This window comes from Malaclemys terrapin, chromosome 17 (genome assembly GCF_027887155.1).
Source record: "Malaclemys terrapin pileata isolate rMalTer1 chromosome 17, rMalTer1.hap1, whole genome shotgun sequence".
Lineage (NCBI taxonomy): Eukaryota > Metazoa > Chordata > Testudines > Emydidae > Malaclemys > Malaclemys terrapin.
In genome coordinates, this window is record NC_071521.1 from 18447065 (window position 1) to 18463487 (window position 16423).

The 16423-nt window shown below is 52.6% G+C and overlaps 1 protein-coding gene across 1 annotated transcript in view; it reads right to left on the reverse strand.

Annotated features, from left to right (window-relative positions):
* Positions 1-307: 307 nt before the first annotated feature.
* The window catches only part of LOC128825394 (collagen alpha-1(I) chain-like), a 244043-nt gene continuing 227927 nt past the window's right edge, over positions 308-16423 (reverse strand). Inside the window, exons 57-68 of the mRNA XM_054007881.1 lie at positions 14893-14946; positions 12936-12989; positions 12789-12842; positions 11609-11662; positions 10750-10767; positions 9353-9406; positions 8405-8467; positions 7477-7642; positions 6191-6297; positions 4673-4753; positions 2796-2981; positions 308-2067 (exon numbers count right to left, since the gene is read on the reverse strand). Coding sequence (XP_053863856.1) covers positions 1918-2067; positions 2796-2981; positions 4673-4753; positions 6191-6297; positions 7477-7642; positions 8405-8467; positions 9353-9406; positions 10750-10767; positions 11609-11662; positions 12789-12842; positions 12936-12989; positions 14893-14946 — 1041 coding nt within the window. The 3' untranslated portion in view covers positions 308-1917. The remainder of the gene's footprint in view (positions 2068-2795; positions 2982-4672; positions 4754-6190; positions 6298-7476; positions 7643-8404; positions 8468-9352; positions 9407-10749; positions 10768-11608; positions 11663-12788; positions 12843-12935; positions 12990-14892; positions 14947-16423) is intronic.

Below are 16423 nucleotides of genomic sequence, written 5' to 3' on the forward strand. Positions count from 1 at the left end.
ACAATGAGGGCGAGGGCTCTGAACAGCAATCCGTATTGGGGGAAGCTGCACTTACAAATAGGTTGCAAAACACTAGTGGCCTGCAGCTAAGCAGTGCATGCAGCTGCCCTCGCTCCCCCACTCATCAGTCCACAAACACACATTGGGATGACGCATGCCTGTTAGCTTGCCCATACCCACAGCATTGTTTTTAAATGTGAGATTTCATGCACTGGGCTTTTTAAGAGCAAAACAAGCCCATCTGTAAGCACGGCAGGTGTTTGGAAGAGATTTGATTCCCTTTGTAGCTCTTCCTATAAACCCAAACAATAGGTGCCTCCTGCATGGGGGGTGGACTTGGACTCCAGGAATGGGGCTGAATTGTAAAACTGCTGCTGATCCTCTAGGACCCCGACCCTGTCCCAAGCCAGCTAATAGAAATAGGGCTCTGCCTCAAGGTTGGCAGCACCTGCTGGAAAACATGCCCATGTACAACAGAACTGTTTTAAATAGGCTGATTCTCAGCAGCAACTCCTGATGTACCAGTTCATTGTGCCGCAGATTCTAGACACTTCAGTATGTCTCCCTTAGTGAAACGAGGCCTTAAATAAACCTTCATCACACGGATAGGAGCCTCCTGCTACAAATTTTATCCCTTTTCTCTACATAGTGAATTTTCTCCCCTAACTACCCCTGAAAAATTGGCAGCATTTGGTGCTTATTGTAAGGATTTAAGGAGGGCATCTTAATTTAACTGCCATTAAATATGATACTCCCTTCTACCGAGCTTGATAAAGTTCAGGAGTTGATGGCAGTATTTCTCACGCCATCTTTCACAATCACACCTGGGGCAGCAGTGCTAATAAACACGTTGCTGGCTGACAAGTGAAGAGTTTGCATGAATAATCTCGTGTATTTTCTTTAAGAACTGAAAGGCAAGGTGCTACTCGTCCCGTAAGGCCAGCAGGGTGGTAGTATGTAGAACCTCCTGGAGATAGTTTGCAGTTAGAGCTGGGCAGGAAGCCCTTCTCCCATTCTGCAGACATTTTTGAGCTGTCAATATAGGGTGACCAGATGTCCCGCTTTTTGGGTCTTTTTCTTATATAGGCTCCTATTACCCCTGTCCCGATTTTTCACACTTGCTGGCTGGTCACCCTATGTCAATATATTCCTCCCTACCCTGAATTGGGAAAAAGTGAAAATCGTGACAATTTTCACACCCTGAAAATCCAAAAAGAACAAATATTCAGCTTCGGTCACCCAGCAACGTTTCATTGTACTACCGTTGAAATGTTTTGATTTCAACCATTGTTACACAGCTTCAATTTAGAAACGCAACATAGTTTTAAACCAAAAACCCAGAATTTTTCCAGGGACATTTTTGAGTCAAATCTCATCTCAACTGACCCTTTCCTACAAAAAGTTCCGGTTTTGAGAAATGGTCATTTTTCGATGAAAACACACTTGTGGAAAAATTCCCAGCCAGCTCCAGCTGTTGTGTGATTGGCCTGATCTCCATGGGCACCAATGGCCTGGCTAGTTGCCTGTGCTAATCCATTGGTGCTGCAGCAAAGAAAGGGACCCAGAGACTTGTGCAATTGAACAAGGGGAAGAAAACTTGGTCCCAGCTGAAGGCTTGGATCTCCTTTTAAGCAGCCCCTAACGGATGGAGTTAAATGACAATTTTCCCATCAATTATTAAATTAGCACCTTTTATATATATATTTATAGAGAAATTACTTTTGTAAACAATAGTCTCCTCCTTCAGAAGGCCATGTAGTCCATGGCATAATGCAGCTATGAACATTACCTTATAAATAGGAAGGGTAGCTTTCAAAAGCCAGCCAGAAGTGCAGCAATGGGAAGGGTTTTTTTTAGTTCCTTTCTCCTTTGCAGTCATATATTCCCCAAAAGGAAAGTGGATTTTTGTTTCTGGGTTCAGCTGAAGCAAACTGGCCCAACCGTGAATCCAAACTGGTGTGAGACGTCTCCATTGTGAAACACAGCCAGGTCTCGCAGGGGCAAGAGCGCCAGCTCCTCGGTGGAAAACTGGAAGATGGTGTCTGCGATCGAAGACTCGTTGTCCAGCTGTAACACACAATGGAGCTGCACTATGAGCATGGGTCAGTGGTGACAGTGTAAGAGGTCATAGGCCTTCTCCCCACTCAGAGAATCAGAAGATTAATGTTCAACAAGACCTTAGGCCGTCACCTAGTCCAGCCCCCTGCTCAAAGCAGGCCCAATCCTCAGACAGATTTTTGCCTCAGATCCCTAACTGGCCCCCTCAAGGATTGAACTCATAACCCTGGGTTTAGCAGGCCAATGCTCAAACCATCTCCCCCAGGTTAAACATCTCCATCAGAGTCTATTGAGAACAGTATCGTGCCCATACAAAAAGACACCCTGAAAGAGAAGCTGGCACCTAATTTGCTCGACACATTAGCATGCGTGTCCTGAACTGGAATTGCTTGCTGGGGGGGCGGGGGCTAGGGGGCAAACATCCATACTACATGGGCTCCACATAGCTATGGGTGACTGCTTTGGCCAGGTCTCATCATGGCAAAGGTTGATGTGGCCCCCATCACCTCTTCCCAAGGCTACCTTTGAGACTAGCACTAAGCCCCTCTCCCTGCAGCTGGGAAGACCGGATTTACTCTTGCAGGAAGGTCTGTCAACGGTTGCTGGGTGTGACCTACAAGGGGTTCCACCGGAAAGACCTTGGCCCTTCGGGAAGCTCCACTTCTCTCAACCTAATTGCTTCTACTAAGAACACCCCCCACCACCGGCACAGCTTCCCACCACCCCCCTCCACGTACCATGCAGCCTGGCAGCGTGGTCAGGTAGCTCTGCTCCCTGGAGTCCGCTAGGAATTTGACATCTTTCTCCAGCTGCGGCTCTCCGTTGGCATCAGGCCTGCAGGAGTACGACACCTTCTGGGTGGCGAGGCTGCTGTGCAGCTTCAGGAAGCGGAGCTGGACGGTGCTGGCGCCCTGGTATTCCAGCTGCAGCGACAAGAGGGTTAACGGGGTTCAGCTGGGGGGCAGGGGGGAGCAGACCTACTGCAGCTGCTTAACCCACAGCAAAGCCCCCGAGTCTAGCCTGACGGAGAGGATGGCACCATGTGTGTCAGGAGGCTCTTCCAACGCCCACATTTAACCCACCCTGAGATTATCGAGGGGTGCCCAGTTTTTCACTGGAACGCCCGGTCGAAAAGGGACCCTGGTGGCGCCAGTCAGCACCGCCGACCAGGCTGTTAAAAGTCAGGTTGGCGGCACAGCAGGGTGAAAGCAAGCTCCCTGGCTCTGTAGGGCACCACCCCCACAGCCACAGTTCCTGGCCAATGGGAGCTGCGGAGCCGGTGCTTGGGGTGGAGGCAGAGTGCGAAGGCCCCTGTCCCCTGCGCTTAGGGGATGCACATGCTGCCCGATTCCAGGAGCCGTGCAGACTCAGGGCAGGTAGGGAGCCTGCCTTAACCCCACTGTGCCTCCCGGCCAGAGCCCAAACCCTCTGCCCCAGCTCGGAACCCCCTCCAACTCCCTCCTACAGCTACCCCAGCCCTGAGACCCCTGTTGCACCCCAAACCCCTCATCCCCGGCCCCAACCCTGAGCCCACACCTCAACCCCCTGCTCCAGCCCTGAGCTGCCTCCTGTACTCCGAACCCCTCAGTCCCAGCCCTGACCCCCCCCGCACCTCAAACCCTTCATCCCTGGAGCCCTCACACCCTTCCACACCCCAACCCCCTGCTCCAGCCCTGAGCTGCCTCCTGCACTCCAAACCCCTCAGTCCCAGCCCTGACCCCCCCTGCACCCCAAACCCTTCATTCCTGGAGCCCTCACACCCTTCCACACCCCAACCCCCTGCCCTGAGCCCTCTCCTGCACCCCAAATCCTTCATCCCCAGAGCCCTCACACCCTAACCGCCTGCCCCAGCCTAGAGCCCCCTCCTGCACCCCAAACAGTCATCCACGGAACCCTCACCCCCTTCCCTGAGCCCCCTCCTGCTCCCTAAACACTTCACCCCCGACCCATCTCGGAGCCCTTACCCCCTCCTGCACCCCAAAGCCTTCATCCCTCCCATACCCCAACCCCTGCCCCAGCCTGGTGAAAGTGTGGGGGAGAGAGCGAGCAACGAGGGGGGATGGAGTGAGCCCGGAGCAGAGCAATTAGAAAGTTGGCAACCCTAAGATTATCAGCTGGGGGGGAGGGGGGGGACGGGACACACACGATGTTTTAACCCCATTGCCAGAGTCCCAGTGGAACAGGAGGGAGGGATACACCGTGGCTATAGGACTGCCTGGCTTTCACCCCCCAGAGGTGTTACAAGTGTGTATTCAGGCTGGATGCCCACTCCCCTTCCTGGTTACAGGCACAGGTGGTGGTGGTGGTCGGCGAACCTGAGAGCAGCTTTCAGAGGCTGTAAGGCCAGAAGGGACCCGTGTGCTCACCCAGTCCGATGGTACATACAACACAGGCCCTATGACGTCCCTGAATTAACTCCTGTTTCAAGCAGAGCTTGATTCAAGCGTTACCCTTAGCACCACCCACCCGCTCCTACGGAACGTGCCACGCATGAGAACGGCAGGTTCTGCGTCCGCTATTAAATCAGCCCTGCGTGCAGCGCTCGGATTGCGCCTGGTATTGAGCCCTGTCAATGAACGAAGAGGAGGGCCCCGTCCCTGACACCAGAACTGACCAGGAAGCCCCCAGGCAGGGCGCTGAACCACTCAAAGGTGTCCTTGGAGGTGTAAGCTCTCAGCCAGGCTTTGATAGGCACCTGGTGGGGGGAAACGTTGCCACAGTTAGACGCCCCGGCTGCAGCTGACGAGACGACAGCCTGTCATGACTTTCACCTCCGTGTCTGAGGTTAAACAGCTGGACGGCCTGGCAGCAAATAACTCTGACCAGGAACTGCAGCCTGGCTTCGTCTCCAGCCGAGGCAGCTCAGCAGAGCCGTGCCCTGGGCCTGCATGTGTGTAGTAAAGCGGCTCACTTTGGGTTTACACAGAGAGCAATCTCCCCATCCGCCCCCCCCCAGGCAGCAGTATGCCCCTAAGCACCCCCCCGAGGGGCTACGGAACAAGACTGCTGTCTGCCTTGGCCCCGGCACTGTTTGTGGCTTTGTCAGCACAAACCAGACACACAGCAAGTTACATGTGGCTGATCGTTGGTGCTAAGGCTCGGGGCTACGGCCCTCTTTACTTCCTCTCTAATTCCCCCTCATGTCCCGCCCCCGCTATGCTGTCAGTCACTCCCTCCCCAATTCCTGGACCTCTACCCTGGCTTCCATATCATGTCCCAGGTCCTTATCCGCACAGGCCTGGCTCTGCCACCATTAGGGTTACCATATTTTGTGCCTCCTAATGGAGGACACTCCCGGGGGCCCCGGCCCCGCCCCCAACCCCGCCCACGCCCACGCCCCAACTCCGCCCCCTCCCAAAGTCTCCGCCCCCTCCCCTGCTTGAAGCCTGAAGCAGGTAAGGGGGAGTGTGGGGGGGAGGAGGCGCGGCCCAGGCTGGCCCCCGGCGGCTCCAGCCTGGGTCGGCTCGGGCCCTGGCCGACCACCCCCGGCTCCCAGCGCCGCGGGCCGGCTCCCAGCTCCCCGACCCCGGCCCGGCTCCCAGCCCCGCGGGCCGGCTCCCGGCTCTCGGCTCCCCGACCCCGGCCCGGCTCCCGGCTCCCCGACCCCAGCCCGGCTCCCAGCTCCCCGGCCCGGCTCCCAGCCCTGCGGGCCGGCTCCCCGACCGCGGGCCGGCTCCCGGCTTCCAGCGCCGTGGGCCGGCTCCCGGCTCCCCGACCCCGGTCCGGCTCCCCGCCCCGCGGGCCGGCGGCTCCCGGCTCCCAGCCCCGCGGGCCCGGCTCCCCGACCCCGGCCCGGCTCCCAGCCCCGCGGGCTGGCTCCCAGCTCCCAGCCCCACGGGCCGGCTCCCGGCCCCGCGGGCCCGGCCCGGCACCATGCCCCCGGCCCCGCACAAAGAGGCCCCGGCCGAGCCTCCCGATTTTCCCGGACATGCCCGGCTTTTGGGGATTTCCCCCCGGACGGGGATTTGAGCCCCCAAAAGCCGGACATGTCCGGGAAAATCCGGACGTATGGTAACCCTAGCCACCATCAGAGGCATTGCAGAGAAGCAGATTTTGTGCAAGTCCTGCGGCCTGAGAAAAGCAGCCAGACTCCCCCCTCCTCCCCTCCAATGCTGCAGCCCCCCTGCCCTACCTGATTGCGTACTGGAGCGATACAGGTCTCTCCCCCTGCCGTGAAGTTGCAGAAGGCCAGCAGAGAGTCCTGCGGACTGCCTTGATTGGGGTCTATGTAATAATAACCTGGACGGGGGAAGAGCAAGGAGCAGGTCACCCAGAGCCGCTCGTGGTTGGGAAGAGAGGAGACTGCTTTAGCTTTCATGTCCAAGCACACGCCTTTTCTAAAGGGTAGTGCCTGTTCCTAGAGCGTCCACGCTAGAGCAAGAGTCCTGTGATGTGCTCTGCTGCATTCCCCACACCAGCCCCTTAACCACGTCGGTCTCACTTTGCTATAAATCATGCTGAATTCCCAGTCATGTCACGCGGCCTGACTCCCCACCCCAGCCAACCTGTCACACGCCGTTCCCAACAGTGGACTAAAACACCAGCCAGCCTGCTGGCAGGGTAGGTGGGCACTCACTCCGCAGCCAGAAATCCGTTCCAGGCTGCCAGAACGCTCACATTGTAACCCACTTCTTTGTTTAAGCTCAAGCTGTAGCAGCTCCAGCTTCGAGTTCTGCTTTTTTTTTTTAGCTCAATCCCCAGTGAGTGAGCCCAGAGGACAAGCAGGAACTCATCCAGGCTTTGCACTGCTGTGGGCCTCGGCCCCTCCTCATGGGCTTCCTAAGTCCGAAGGAATCACGTCAGCCGTTGGTGGGCGTTACACGTCCCCCTCGGTGCCTGATCCAAACAGGATCTGAGTGTGTTACAGCCCCAGCCCGTGACCTTTAGCAGCTCAGACTTTTAGCTGTGAGGGGCCCCAGCTGAGTTCCCTCTGGCTCAGCCAAGATGGCAGAAGTCAACACACCGCCCCACCCTGAGCGCGGTGCCAGGAAAACATCAACCCGACCGAGCACAATTGATGTGACCAGTAAAGAGTAACAGGCGATATCCCCAGCTCATCTTTTCTCCTCCTGAGAAGATACGACCAGGCTCTGGCTGTAGGAGCTGTCAATTAATGGGCTCTAGAGAGAGTGCAGGTCCGAGGGGCCGGGGGCTGTGTGCGCGCAATCCAGAATGAGAGAGAGGAGGTTATCTGGACATCTGTAGACCACCCACAGAGGAACCCTTCTTTTCTGCTGGACACCGATGCCCTGAGTGCACTGGCTCAGTCAGCCCCCCAGCTGCTACACGCCAGTGGTGAGCTTTCCTTAATGGAGCTACCAAGCCGAGTTCAGAGAGGACTGGAAGGACCCCAGTCCACCCGTGACATCCGGACTGGGATCCCGCTCCCCCAAGGGCACGGTGCTGTTTGTTCGGTACCGTCAAGCAGGTCAGGCTGAGCCAGGAGGAGCTCCTTGCAGTTGGCAGCCGGGTTGTCTTGAGTGCCATTTGGGGGCTCTACCAGGAGCTTCAGCTCATGGCCCAAGTTGTCCAGAAGAGCCCACACCCTGGCGTAGTTCAGTTTGTTGGTTGAATAAATCAGATGCTAAAAGGGGTGGAAGAAATACAGAAAGTAACTCGAATCTCCCTCACCTTTCCCCAGGCAGCCAGGAACAGCCCAAGTGCACCCAATGTCTGCCTTGTCCAGTTACACTGTGGCTGTTGAGAGCAGGGACTCTCTCTCACAATGTACAGCACCTTGCGCAATAGGGCCCTGATCTCAGCTGGGGCCTCTAGGTACTACTGGAATACGAATAATAAGGGGGGCAGGTAGGGGAGGAAGTTGGTATGCTTAAGTAGATGCCTCCTTACTAAGTCAGAAGTACATTCACTGGGCTTTGTGATCTAACACTGCAGCACTGACTGGTGACGCTTTCTGGGGAGTGGCCAACAGGCTTAGCTGGTTTTTCTGGAGGAAGTCTTCTCCTGCCCAAAGAAGAGCGAAGTTACAAGCTCTTCTGTTGTGGCTGGAAATTGGAAAGCAGTGTAAAGAGGGGGAACGTGATTTGAGACTTGCAATGCAAACGCGGGGAGATGGAGGCCACTGGTTGTTCGGTGCCCTCAATTCTCCTGCTTCTAGCTTAGCGCTGATTAAACCGCCATATATTTTATATTCAAGCAAGCCTGTGCAGGTGAACACCCCCCCTTCCCCACCCCCAAGCCCAGGGAGCCAATACACAGCTCCCACCAGGCCAAGACTAACCAGAGCTTTGGGAAAGGAAACATTCCCCCCACCAAAGCAGCAGCCCCCATCACATGCTCTGTGTGACTCGATGGCTGTGTTCCGCCCCCCACCGCCAACACTCACCTTCAGTTCCTCCATGGAGACGTTTAACGAGGGTCCCCTGGGACCGGCAAGGCCGGGCGCACCCTAGACGACAACGACAACATAGATTCATAGATTCTAGGACTGGAAGGGACCTCGAGAGGTCATCGAGTCCAGTCCCCTGCCCGCATGGCAGGACCAAATACTGTCTAGACCATCCCATATAGACATTTATCTAACCTACTCTTAAATATCTCCAGAGATGGAGATTCCACAACCTCCCTAGGCAATTTATTCCAGTGTTTAACCACCCTGACAGTTAAGAACTTTTTCCTAATGTCCAACCTAAACCTCCCATGCTGCAGTTTAAGCCCATTGCTTCTTGTTCTATCCTTAGAGGCTAAGGTGAACAAGTTTTCTCCCTCCTCCTTATGACATCCTTTTAGATACCTGAAAACTGCTATCATGTCCCCTCTCAGTCTTATCTTTTCCAAACTAAACAAATCCAGTTCTTTCAACCTTCCTTCATAGGTCATGTTCTCAAGACCTTTAATCATTCTTGTTGCTCTTCTCTGGACCCTTTCCAATTTCTCCACATCTTTCTTGAAATGCGGTGCCCAGAACTGGACACAATACTCCAGCTGAGGCCTAACCAGCGCAGAGTAGAGCGGAAGAATGACTTCTCGTGTCTTGCTCACAACACACCTGTTAATACCTCCCAGAATCATTGGGCCCCCTCTCGGCATTCTGCACAGAGCATCAACAGGGTGGACTGAGCCAGCGGTGGACTGAGCCAGCAGTGGACTGGATGCGAGGACCCAGGAGGTCCCTTCCAGTCCTACTGCCATTCAGTGCTCCCCAGGTACACGGCAGGCGGCTGCCAAGGCCTTTTGACTCCCCCGCCTCCATCTGTTGTCAGCCGCACAGGGCAAGTTCTCTCTTGTTTGAGAAGGAAAGGACGGGGGATATGTAAATATCGGCTTAACTTACAGGCAGGCCTGGCTCGCCTTTGGGTCCTGGCAGGCCTTGGAAACCTTTAAGTCCCTAACATGAGAGAGAGAGAGGGGAAAACAATAAACAGTCAGCAGGAGGCTGCAGCTGGAGACTGTCCCAGAGAAAGCACTAGGAATCCCTGCTCTTCCCTCTGTCAGGGCCCGCACCCCTAGTGGATCAGTCCATCTAGGATCAAATGTCTCCCAAGACACTCTCCGGGGTGAAGGTGTGTGGGACGAGCTGCAGGGATTGAAGGAGACACGGGGGGCTTTTAGGGATGTGCTGTTTCTTAGAGCAGCATCACCAGAACAGACGGGACGACACCGCCGAAGACTAGCGCAGTGCAGACCCCATCCATCCCTGCATGATGCACATTGAAGGCTAGAGACAGGCTCTGCCACAGCTTCCCACCAGAGCTGGGAATGGCTCATAATGTTGTGCTCATCAGATGCGGTTTCGTTTGCCCCCTTCGCATGCCTGGAGAGCGCAAAAGCACAGGGCCATAGAAAGTGGGGCCACCCACAGCATGAGAGCCAACCTCCAAAATGCAGGGGAGGAAGAGGAGGGCTGGTTGCTTCCTTATAATTATAGAAGATTAGGGTTGGAAGAGACCTCAGGAGGTCATCTAGTCCAGGGGTTCTCAAACTGGGGGTTGGGACTCTCAAGGGGTCACAAGGTTATTACGGGGGGGGGGGGGGTGTCACGAGCTGTCAGCCTCAACTCCAAGCCCCGCTTTGCCTCCAGTTTTTAATGTATAAGGGGGAGGCGGGTTGCACTCAGAGGCTTGCTGTGTGAAATGGGTCACCAGTACAAAAGTCTGAGAAGCCATGATCTAGTCCAATCTCCTGCTCAAAGCAGGACCAACCCCAACTAAATCATCCCAGCCAGGGCTTTGTCAAGATGGGCCTTAAAAACCTCTATGGATGGAGATTCCACCACCTCCCTAGGTAACCCATTCCAGTGCTTCACCACCCTCCTAGTGAAATAGTGTTTCCTAATATCCAACCTAGACCTCCCCCACTGCAACTTGAGACCATTGCTCCTTGTTCTGTCATCTGCCACCACTGAGAACAGCTGAGCTCCATCCTCTTTGGAACCCCCCTTCAGGTAGTTGAAAGCTGCTATCAAATCCTCCCTCATTCTTCTCTTCTGGAGACTAAACAAGCCCAGTTCCCTCAGCCTCTCCTCATAAGTCATGTGCTCCAGACCCCTAATCTTTTTGGTTGCCCTTCGCTGGACTCTCTCCAATTTGTCCACATCCTTTCTGAGCTAGGTGGAGGGAGATGCACTTAGAGCACAGGACATGTGGCTATAGCCACGCCAGGTGGGATATGTTCAGAGGAGAGAGCTAGGATGCCGTCAGGTTACAAAAGAGAACACCACGTCCTACTTACTTTTTGTCCAAATAAGCCCTGGAAGGGAAAAGACAGAAAAAAAAACAACATTCTCTGAGTTGGAAGATATAAACTGATTTGGGAAGACATACAACACCTGCAGCAATAAATAAATACATAGAATAATATGAATAAAACACTTTTCCTCAGCAGCTCTCAAAGCAATATGCAAAGGAGGTATCATTAGCCCCATTTTACAGATGGGGAAACGGAGGCATAGGGCAAGGCTGTGACTCGGCCATGGTCACCCAGCAGGCTAGGGGCAGGGCCGGGAATAGAACCCAGGTCTCCTGAATCCTAGGCCAGTGCTCTGTCCAGTAGGCCCTACTGCCACCCCTTTGACATCTGTATGGTGCCCAATCCCGAGCTACCCATTAAGTGTCAGTCACTGCATCGCTTGTTACCAGCAAAGCACAATGAGGCCAGGGAATCCCAGGCTTCTGACGACTTGTGAGGTTAAAACCCAATATACATAATCTATCTCACCTGGCAGAATGTGACTCGCCCCATCCACCCCCACAGTCTAGAGGGAGAGTGTGAACAGCCCCACCAAGCCTGCCATACTACAGGAAGATGGGGGAGAAGGCCAGTTTGGAAGAGGGAGCAAAGTAGTTTCAAAAGAAACCACGGAAAGGAATGGAAAGTCTCTGCCGGAGAGGAGTGCTGTGGGGGAGGGCTCCCCGAATCGTTCTGAAATGTCCCAATAATTATGATGATGGAACTAGTCATGCTACTCTCCAACTGGCTTCGGTGGACCACTGTAAACCAGAGCATCTATCCAAGGGCACGAAGCAGCTGGCTGCCCATCTCTCACATGGTACCGTCATATGCACCCCCTCTGGGACAGCGAAGGACTTACTGGCATTCCAGGGAAGCCGGAGGATCCCCGTGGACCAGGTGGGCCGATATTACCCTGCAAAAATGGCACAAGCTCAGTTGACAACATACTGCAGGAAAATGTGGGAAAAACTCATGGGTGCCCCTGGACCTGGGTTGCCCCATTCAGGGCCTTGGAGTTTAGAGCATGCACTGAACCTCCAAGCTGCAGAGAGATTCTCCAGCCCTCAGGGCAAGAAAGGAACATCACTAACAAGAATACTTCGCACATAGTCAGCTGACATTCACACTGTACCTTCAACAATTAAACCTCACTACATCCATGAGGTTGATCCCAACCCTATTTGGAGTATAAAAAGGAAATGGAGTCCAATGAGATTAGAAGACTTGCCCGAAGTCAATAGAAAGGCAGTGTCAGAGTCAGGAATGGACCCGAGCACCGACTCCCAGTCCCCTGTTCTAACCACTAGACCCCACTGTCTGTTGGCGACTCTCCATCCTTTTGCAGCGCCGGGAGCCGCATGCTGGGATACACATTCAAAGCCATTTCTCATTTTTCTATCTGCCACTGTATGTTGCAACAGCAACAAAAAAGTGCCCCAAATCCACCCAAGACAAATTCCAATTCCCTCCCTCCAATAACGTCGCTTCTGCCTGCATTCCTTTGTCCCTACCCCAAGGCGCGTGCACTGCATTCCTCTTCCCACAGTCCAACCCCAGGCTGGGAACTTACCTTTGGATGAATTCATCGCTTCCCCCATGCGCCTCCCTTTTCTCCCCAACATGTCTGGCTGGTGAGTCTTGCCCACATGCTCAGGGTTTAGCTGATCGCCATATTTGGGGTCGGGAAGGAATTTTCCTCCAGGGCAGATTGGCAGAAGCCCTGGGGGGTTTTCGCCTTCCTCTATAGCGTGGGGCATGGGTCACTTGCTGGAAGATTCTCTGCACCTTGAAGTCTTTAAACCATGATTTGAGGACTTCAATGGCTTAGGTTAGGGGGTTGATATAGGAGTGCTTCTGCGGCCTGCGTTGTGCAGGAGGTCAGACTAGATGATCATAATGGTCCCTTCTGACCTTAAAGTCTATGACTGGGGCTCCCCGCTAGTGCCTGAAAGCAGCCGTGCAAGCCAGCAGGGGGCAGGGCTGCACATGACTGCAGAACAATCTACACAAGAAGGGGAGGACAAGTTGAAGTCCTTTACCTGCTCTCCCTTTGATCCAGGCCTTCCAGGTGCACCTATGGGTCCTTGCTTGCCCTAAGAGATGCGACAGGTACTGAGTGAGCACCACAGTAGTTGAAAGAGGCAGGACAGGGAAAGGAAAGAAAAGAAAGAAATCACTATACATACCTTGAAGCCATCATCTCCTTGCGGGCCACGATATCCCTTGCTGCCTTTCTCACCCTAGAAGAGCCAATCATGGGCAGGAATTGGTAACAGCACAGACGACAAATCTCAACAGCCCTACAGCTGAGACGTGGGAAGGCCAGATTCTAGTAGCCCTTTAATAATCAGTTTCTGGGAGATGGAGGGCGAGCTGGCGTGGAGGTTAGATACAGGGAACCATACTAATGTCAGTTATTACATCTCATTATGGCAGCCAAGGACTGAGGTTTTGTTGGCTGTAGGACAGGGGATTCTGGGACCAAAGGAGTTAATGCAGATGATCATCGGTGCAGGTTTTGCTGTATGTTTTAAGTACAAAGTATTGATAGATATTGATCATGTTCCCTATACAGCTGTTATCATCAGATCGGTGAGCACCCTAAAGAGATTCAAAATCCTCCCTAGATGAGTAATCCACACAAATGCAAACAAGATAAATGTTCTTCCTTCAAACTCAAACGCCGAGAGGAGGGAAACTGCAGAAATTAGCAGGAGGCCTAGACTGGTTCCACTTTCCTGATTACATGGGGTTTTCTCTTATGTTGATAGGCCAGTGGCAAATAGTCTGACCAAGAACCTCGAACTCATCCCATTGAGAGCAGAGGTGCGCTAACAGCAGCGCATCCAACACAAATCAGCCAAGCAGGGCCAGACAGTTCCAAGCATGGTGAACCAGTGTTGTGATGCTGACAAGGGCAACTGGCTGAAAACTTTCTGGAGAAGTGCTTTTGTTTTTCAGGGGATTTCTGGGTTTGTTTGTTTGTTTGGGTTTTTTATGGGCGTGGAATGGCATTATATCTTGTGATAAAAATATCTTGTCAAAAATTTTTGGCAACCAAAAATCCAAACATTTTTGGTTTTAAACCATTTTTTTCCATTTTTTTTATGAAAACCCAAGGAGTTTTCTAAGAAAATTTTGGATGAAAATTAAAAAATATATATTGTTTACCGTAATTTTTCATGGTGAAAACCAAAACCAAACCAGTTGCCCAACCAGCCCTACTGACAATGCTTTAGGTTCCGTTACATTTAAAAGTTTTATTTATTACAGTGAGTTCTGAAGGTCATGAGCAACTGACTGGCACTGGGGAACACTGGTCACCCTTATGTACTGTATCCCAGCTGGCAGATAGGGCCATCAAGATATGCACGGGCTTCTTGCGCTGTGGTCAAATCACGCACCTAATCAGTTCACAAAGAGACTATCTACCCACATGTGAAAGTCATTAGAAGTATTAGGAACAGGTGATGTGGGGATCGTATACTCCTAGGACTAGGATGGGTAGGGTAAGACTGGTAACAGGCAAGGGAGAAAGGGAGGAGCCTAACATGTGCATTTCTACAGGCTCGTGGAAAGAGTTAGACCAACGTGCGAACAGGGCCAGTGCTACCATTTAGGCAAACTAGGCGGTTGCCTAGGGTGCCAAGATTTGGGGGCGCCAAAAAGCAGTGCCCCCAATTTTTTTTTATAGTGTTCCTATGCCCCCTCCCCAAGTGCACGGTCACCGCTCCACTTCTCCCACCTCCCAGGCTTGCAGCGCCAATCAACTGTTTGGCGCCGCAAGCCTGGGAGGGGAGGAGAATTAGAGCAGGGGCGGCATGCTCGGGGAGGAGGTGGAGCAGAGGTGAGCTGGGGTGGGAAGCTGCCGCACAGCTCCCTGGGGGTGGGGAGCTGCCGCGGGGGGGGGGGGGGGGGGGGCGCAAGATCCCTTAGGCTGGGGGGCTGGGCTTCGCCTGCCCACTTCCTGGATCCCAATAGGACCGGCCCTGCGTGCGAAGAAGCAGGATGGCTAAGCTGGAAAGATTTTGAATAAGTGACTCTCCTGACTATGCTACCACGAACTAAAGTCATACTCCACCCATGCAAAGCCCACACTAAAACACAGTGCTCAAGTGATCAGTAGAACAGAACACTACATACCTTCTGTCCTTTTGGTCCCTGATCTCCCTTCACCCCTTTCAGTCCAGGAATTCCCTGTTGAGGGAAAAATGTAGCATCCATGTATCTCCATCAATTAGGACACTCTGACTACTGTTGAGTTAGTTACTTGCTGCTGAGAACTCTGCTAGGCAATAACACTTCTAGATGGGCTGAATGCCTCATGTCCATGAGTATCTCTTCCCCCAACAAAGACCAACCTTGCCAGTAACAACTAGTGCTGGCTGCCATTAAAGCTTCTTGAAATTTTATGAATTTTGCATTTTCAAAAATTTTTTTTTTGGATGAACAAAGACTTTCAACAGGGAAAATACATTTTTCCAACAGTTCTCATCAAAACTTTTCAAGTTCTTCAACTGGACCTTTTTTTTTTTTTTAAATGATTGAAATTTCAACAAAACGTTTAAAAGTTTTTCAACATTTGGAAAAACTTGTAAAAAAAGGTAATTCAAATTCACACACCATCTAAACAAAAAATATTGTTTTTTTGACCAACTCTAGCCGCCACATCTTGATCCCCGACCTGGAAGTGCTGTGCTCACGGAGGGCACTTCTTCTGGGAATGTGGTTACATCACCTGCCTGACAGATCCATCCCAAGGCTGAGATGTTCTTCTCACACATCATGGTTGGTCAGAAAATTCAGGGATGGGAGATGCACAGATTATACCAAAATGTTGTTTTTCCATCATGATTTTATTTTCATTCAAATTATCTAACCAGCTATATGGCATGCTCTATTGTAGGAATGTTAGTTTCTGGAAGGGCAGGGAAGATTGAATAGGCAAAATACCTACAAAGTTTAGACCTTTATGCTTAACTGATTTTGGAATTTTTTTCCCTATAGGATGAACCTGTCCAGGGGGCAAACAATCTAACTAATATTAAGATAGGGCGTGATCCATTTATTAATAGAATTATATGATAGTGTGCTTGCATCAGCAGAGGACTTGACTTGACCCAGGCAGTCCTTGTCAGTCCTATGTCTGGTCATTTGTAGATGAACAAAACATGAAGCGCACAGGGATTGCCATAGCAACCGCTGGATAGCAAAAAGGCAGCTTTTGCCTTCCCAACTGGGAAGCAGACGCTCACGCAAAGTGAAGGCTGCCCTGCTCCAGCCTAAAGACATGATCCTGCACCATCCAAGGGCATGCACTGACTATATGGAGCCCCATTGTGGTGCTCTCAAGCCAGCAGGAATCAGGAGTAACTCCGCTGAAGACAGTGGCCTTACAAGGGTGTCAAACCAACGAGAGAAGAATCAGCCCCATGGTGCTGGGAGAGCAGAGAACGCTCCCTGAGACAAGGTTCCAAGCAGTCCTGGACTCTCCACCTTTGTACAGCACCTAGCACAATAGGATCCCGGTCCACTCAGAGCCTTGTAGCAGAGCCAGGATTTGAACTTTGCTCTCCTGAGTGCCTTACCCACAAGACTGCCCTTCCTCTCCCTTAGAAAGCTCTTCAGCACCATGTGCTCTAGGCCTAGAAAGAGTCATAGATTCCAAGGCCAG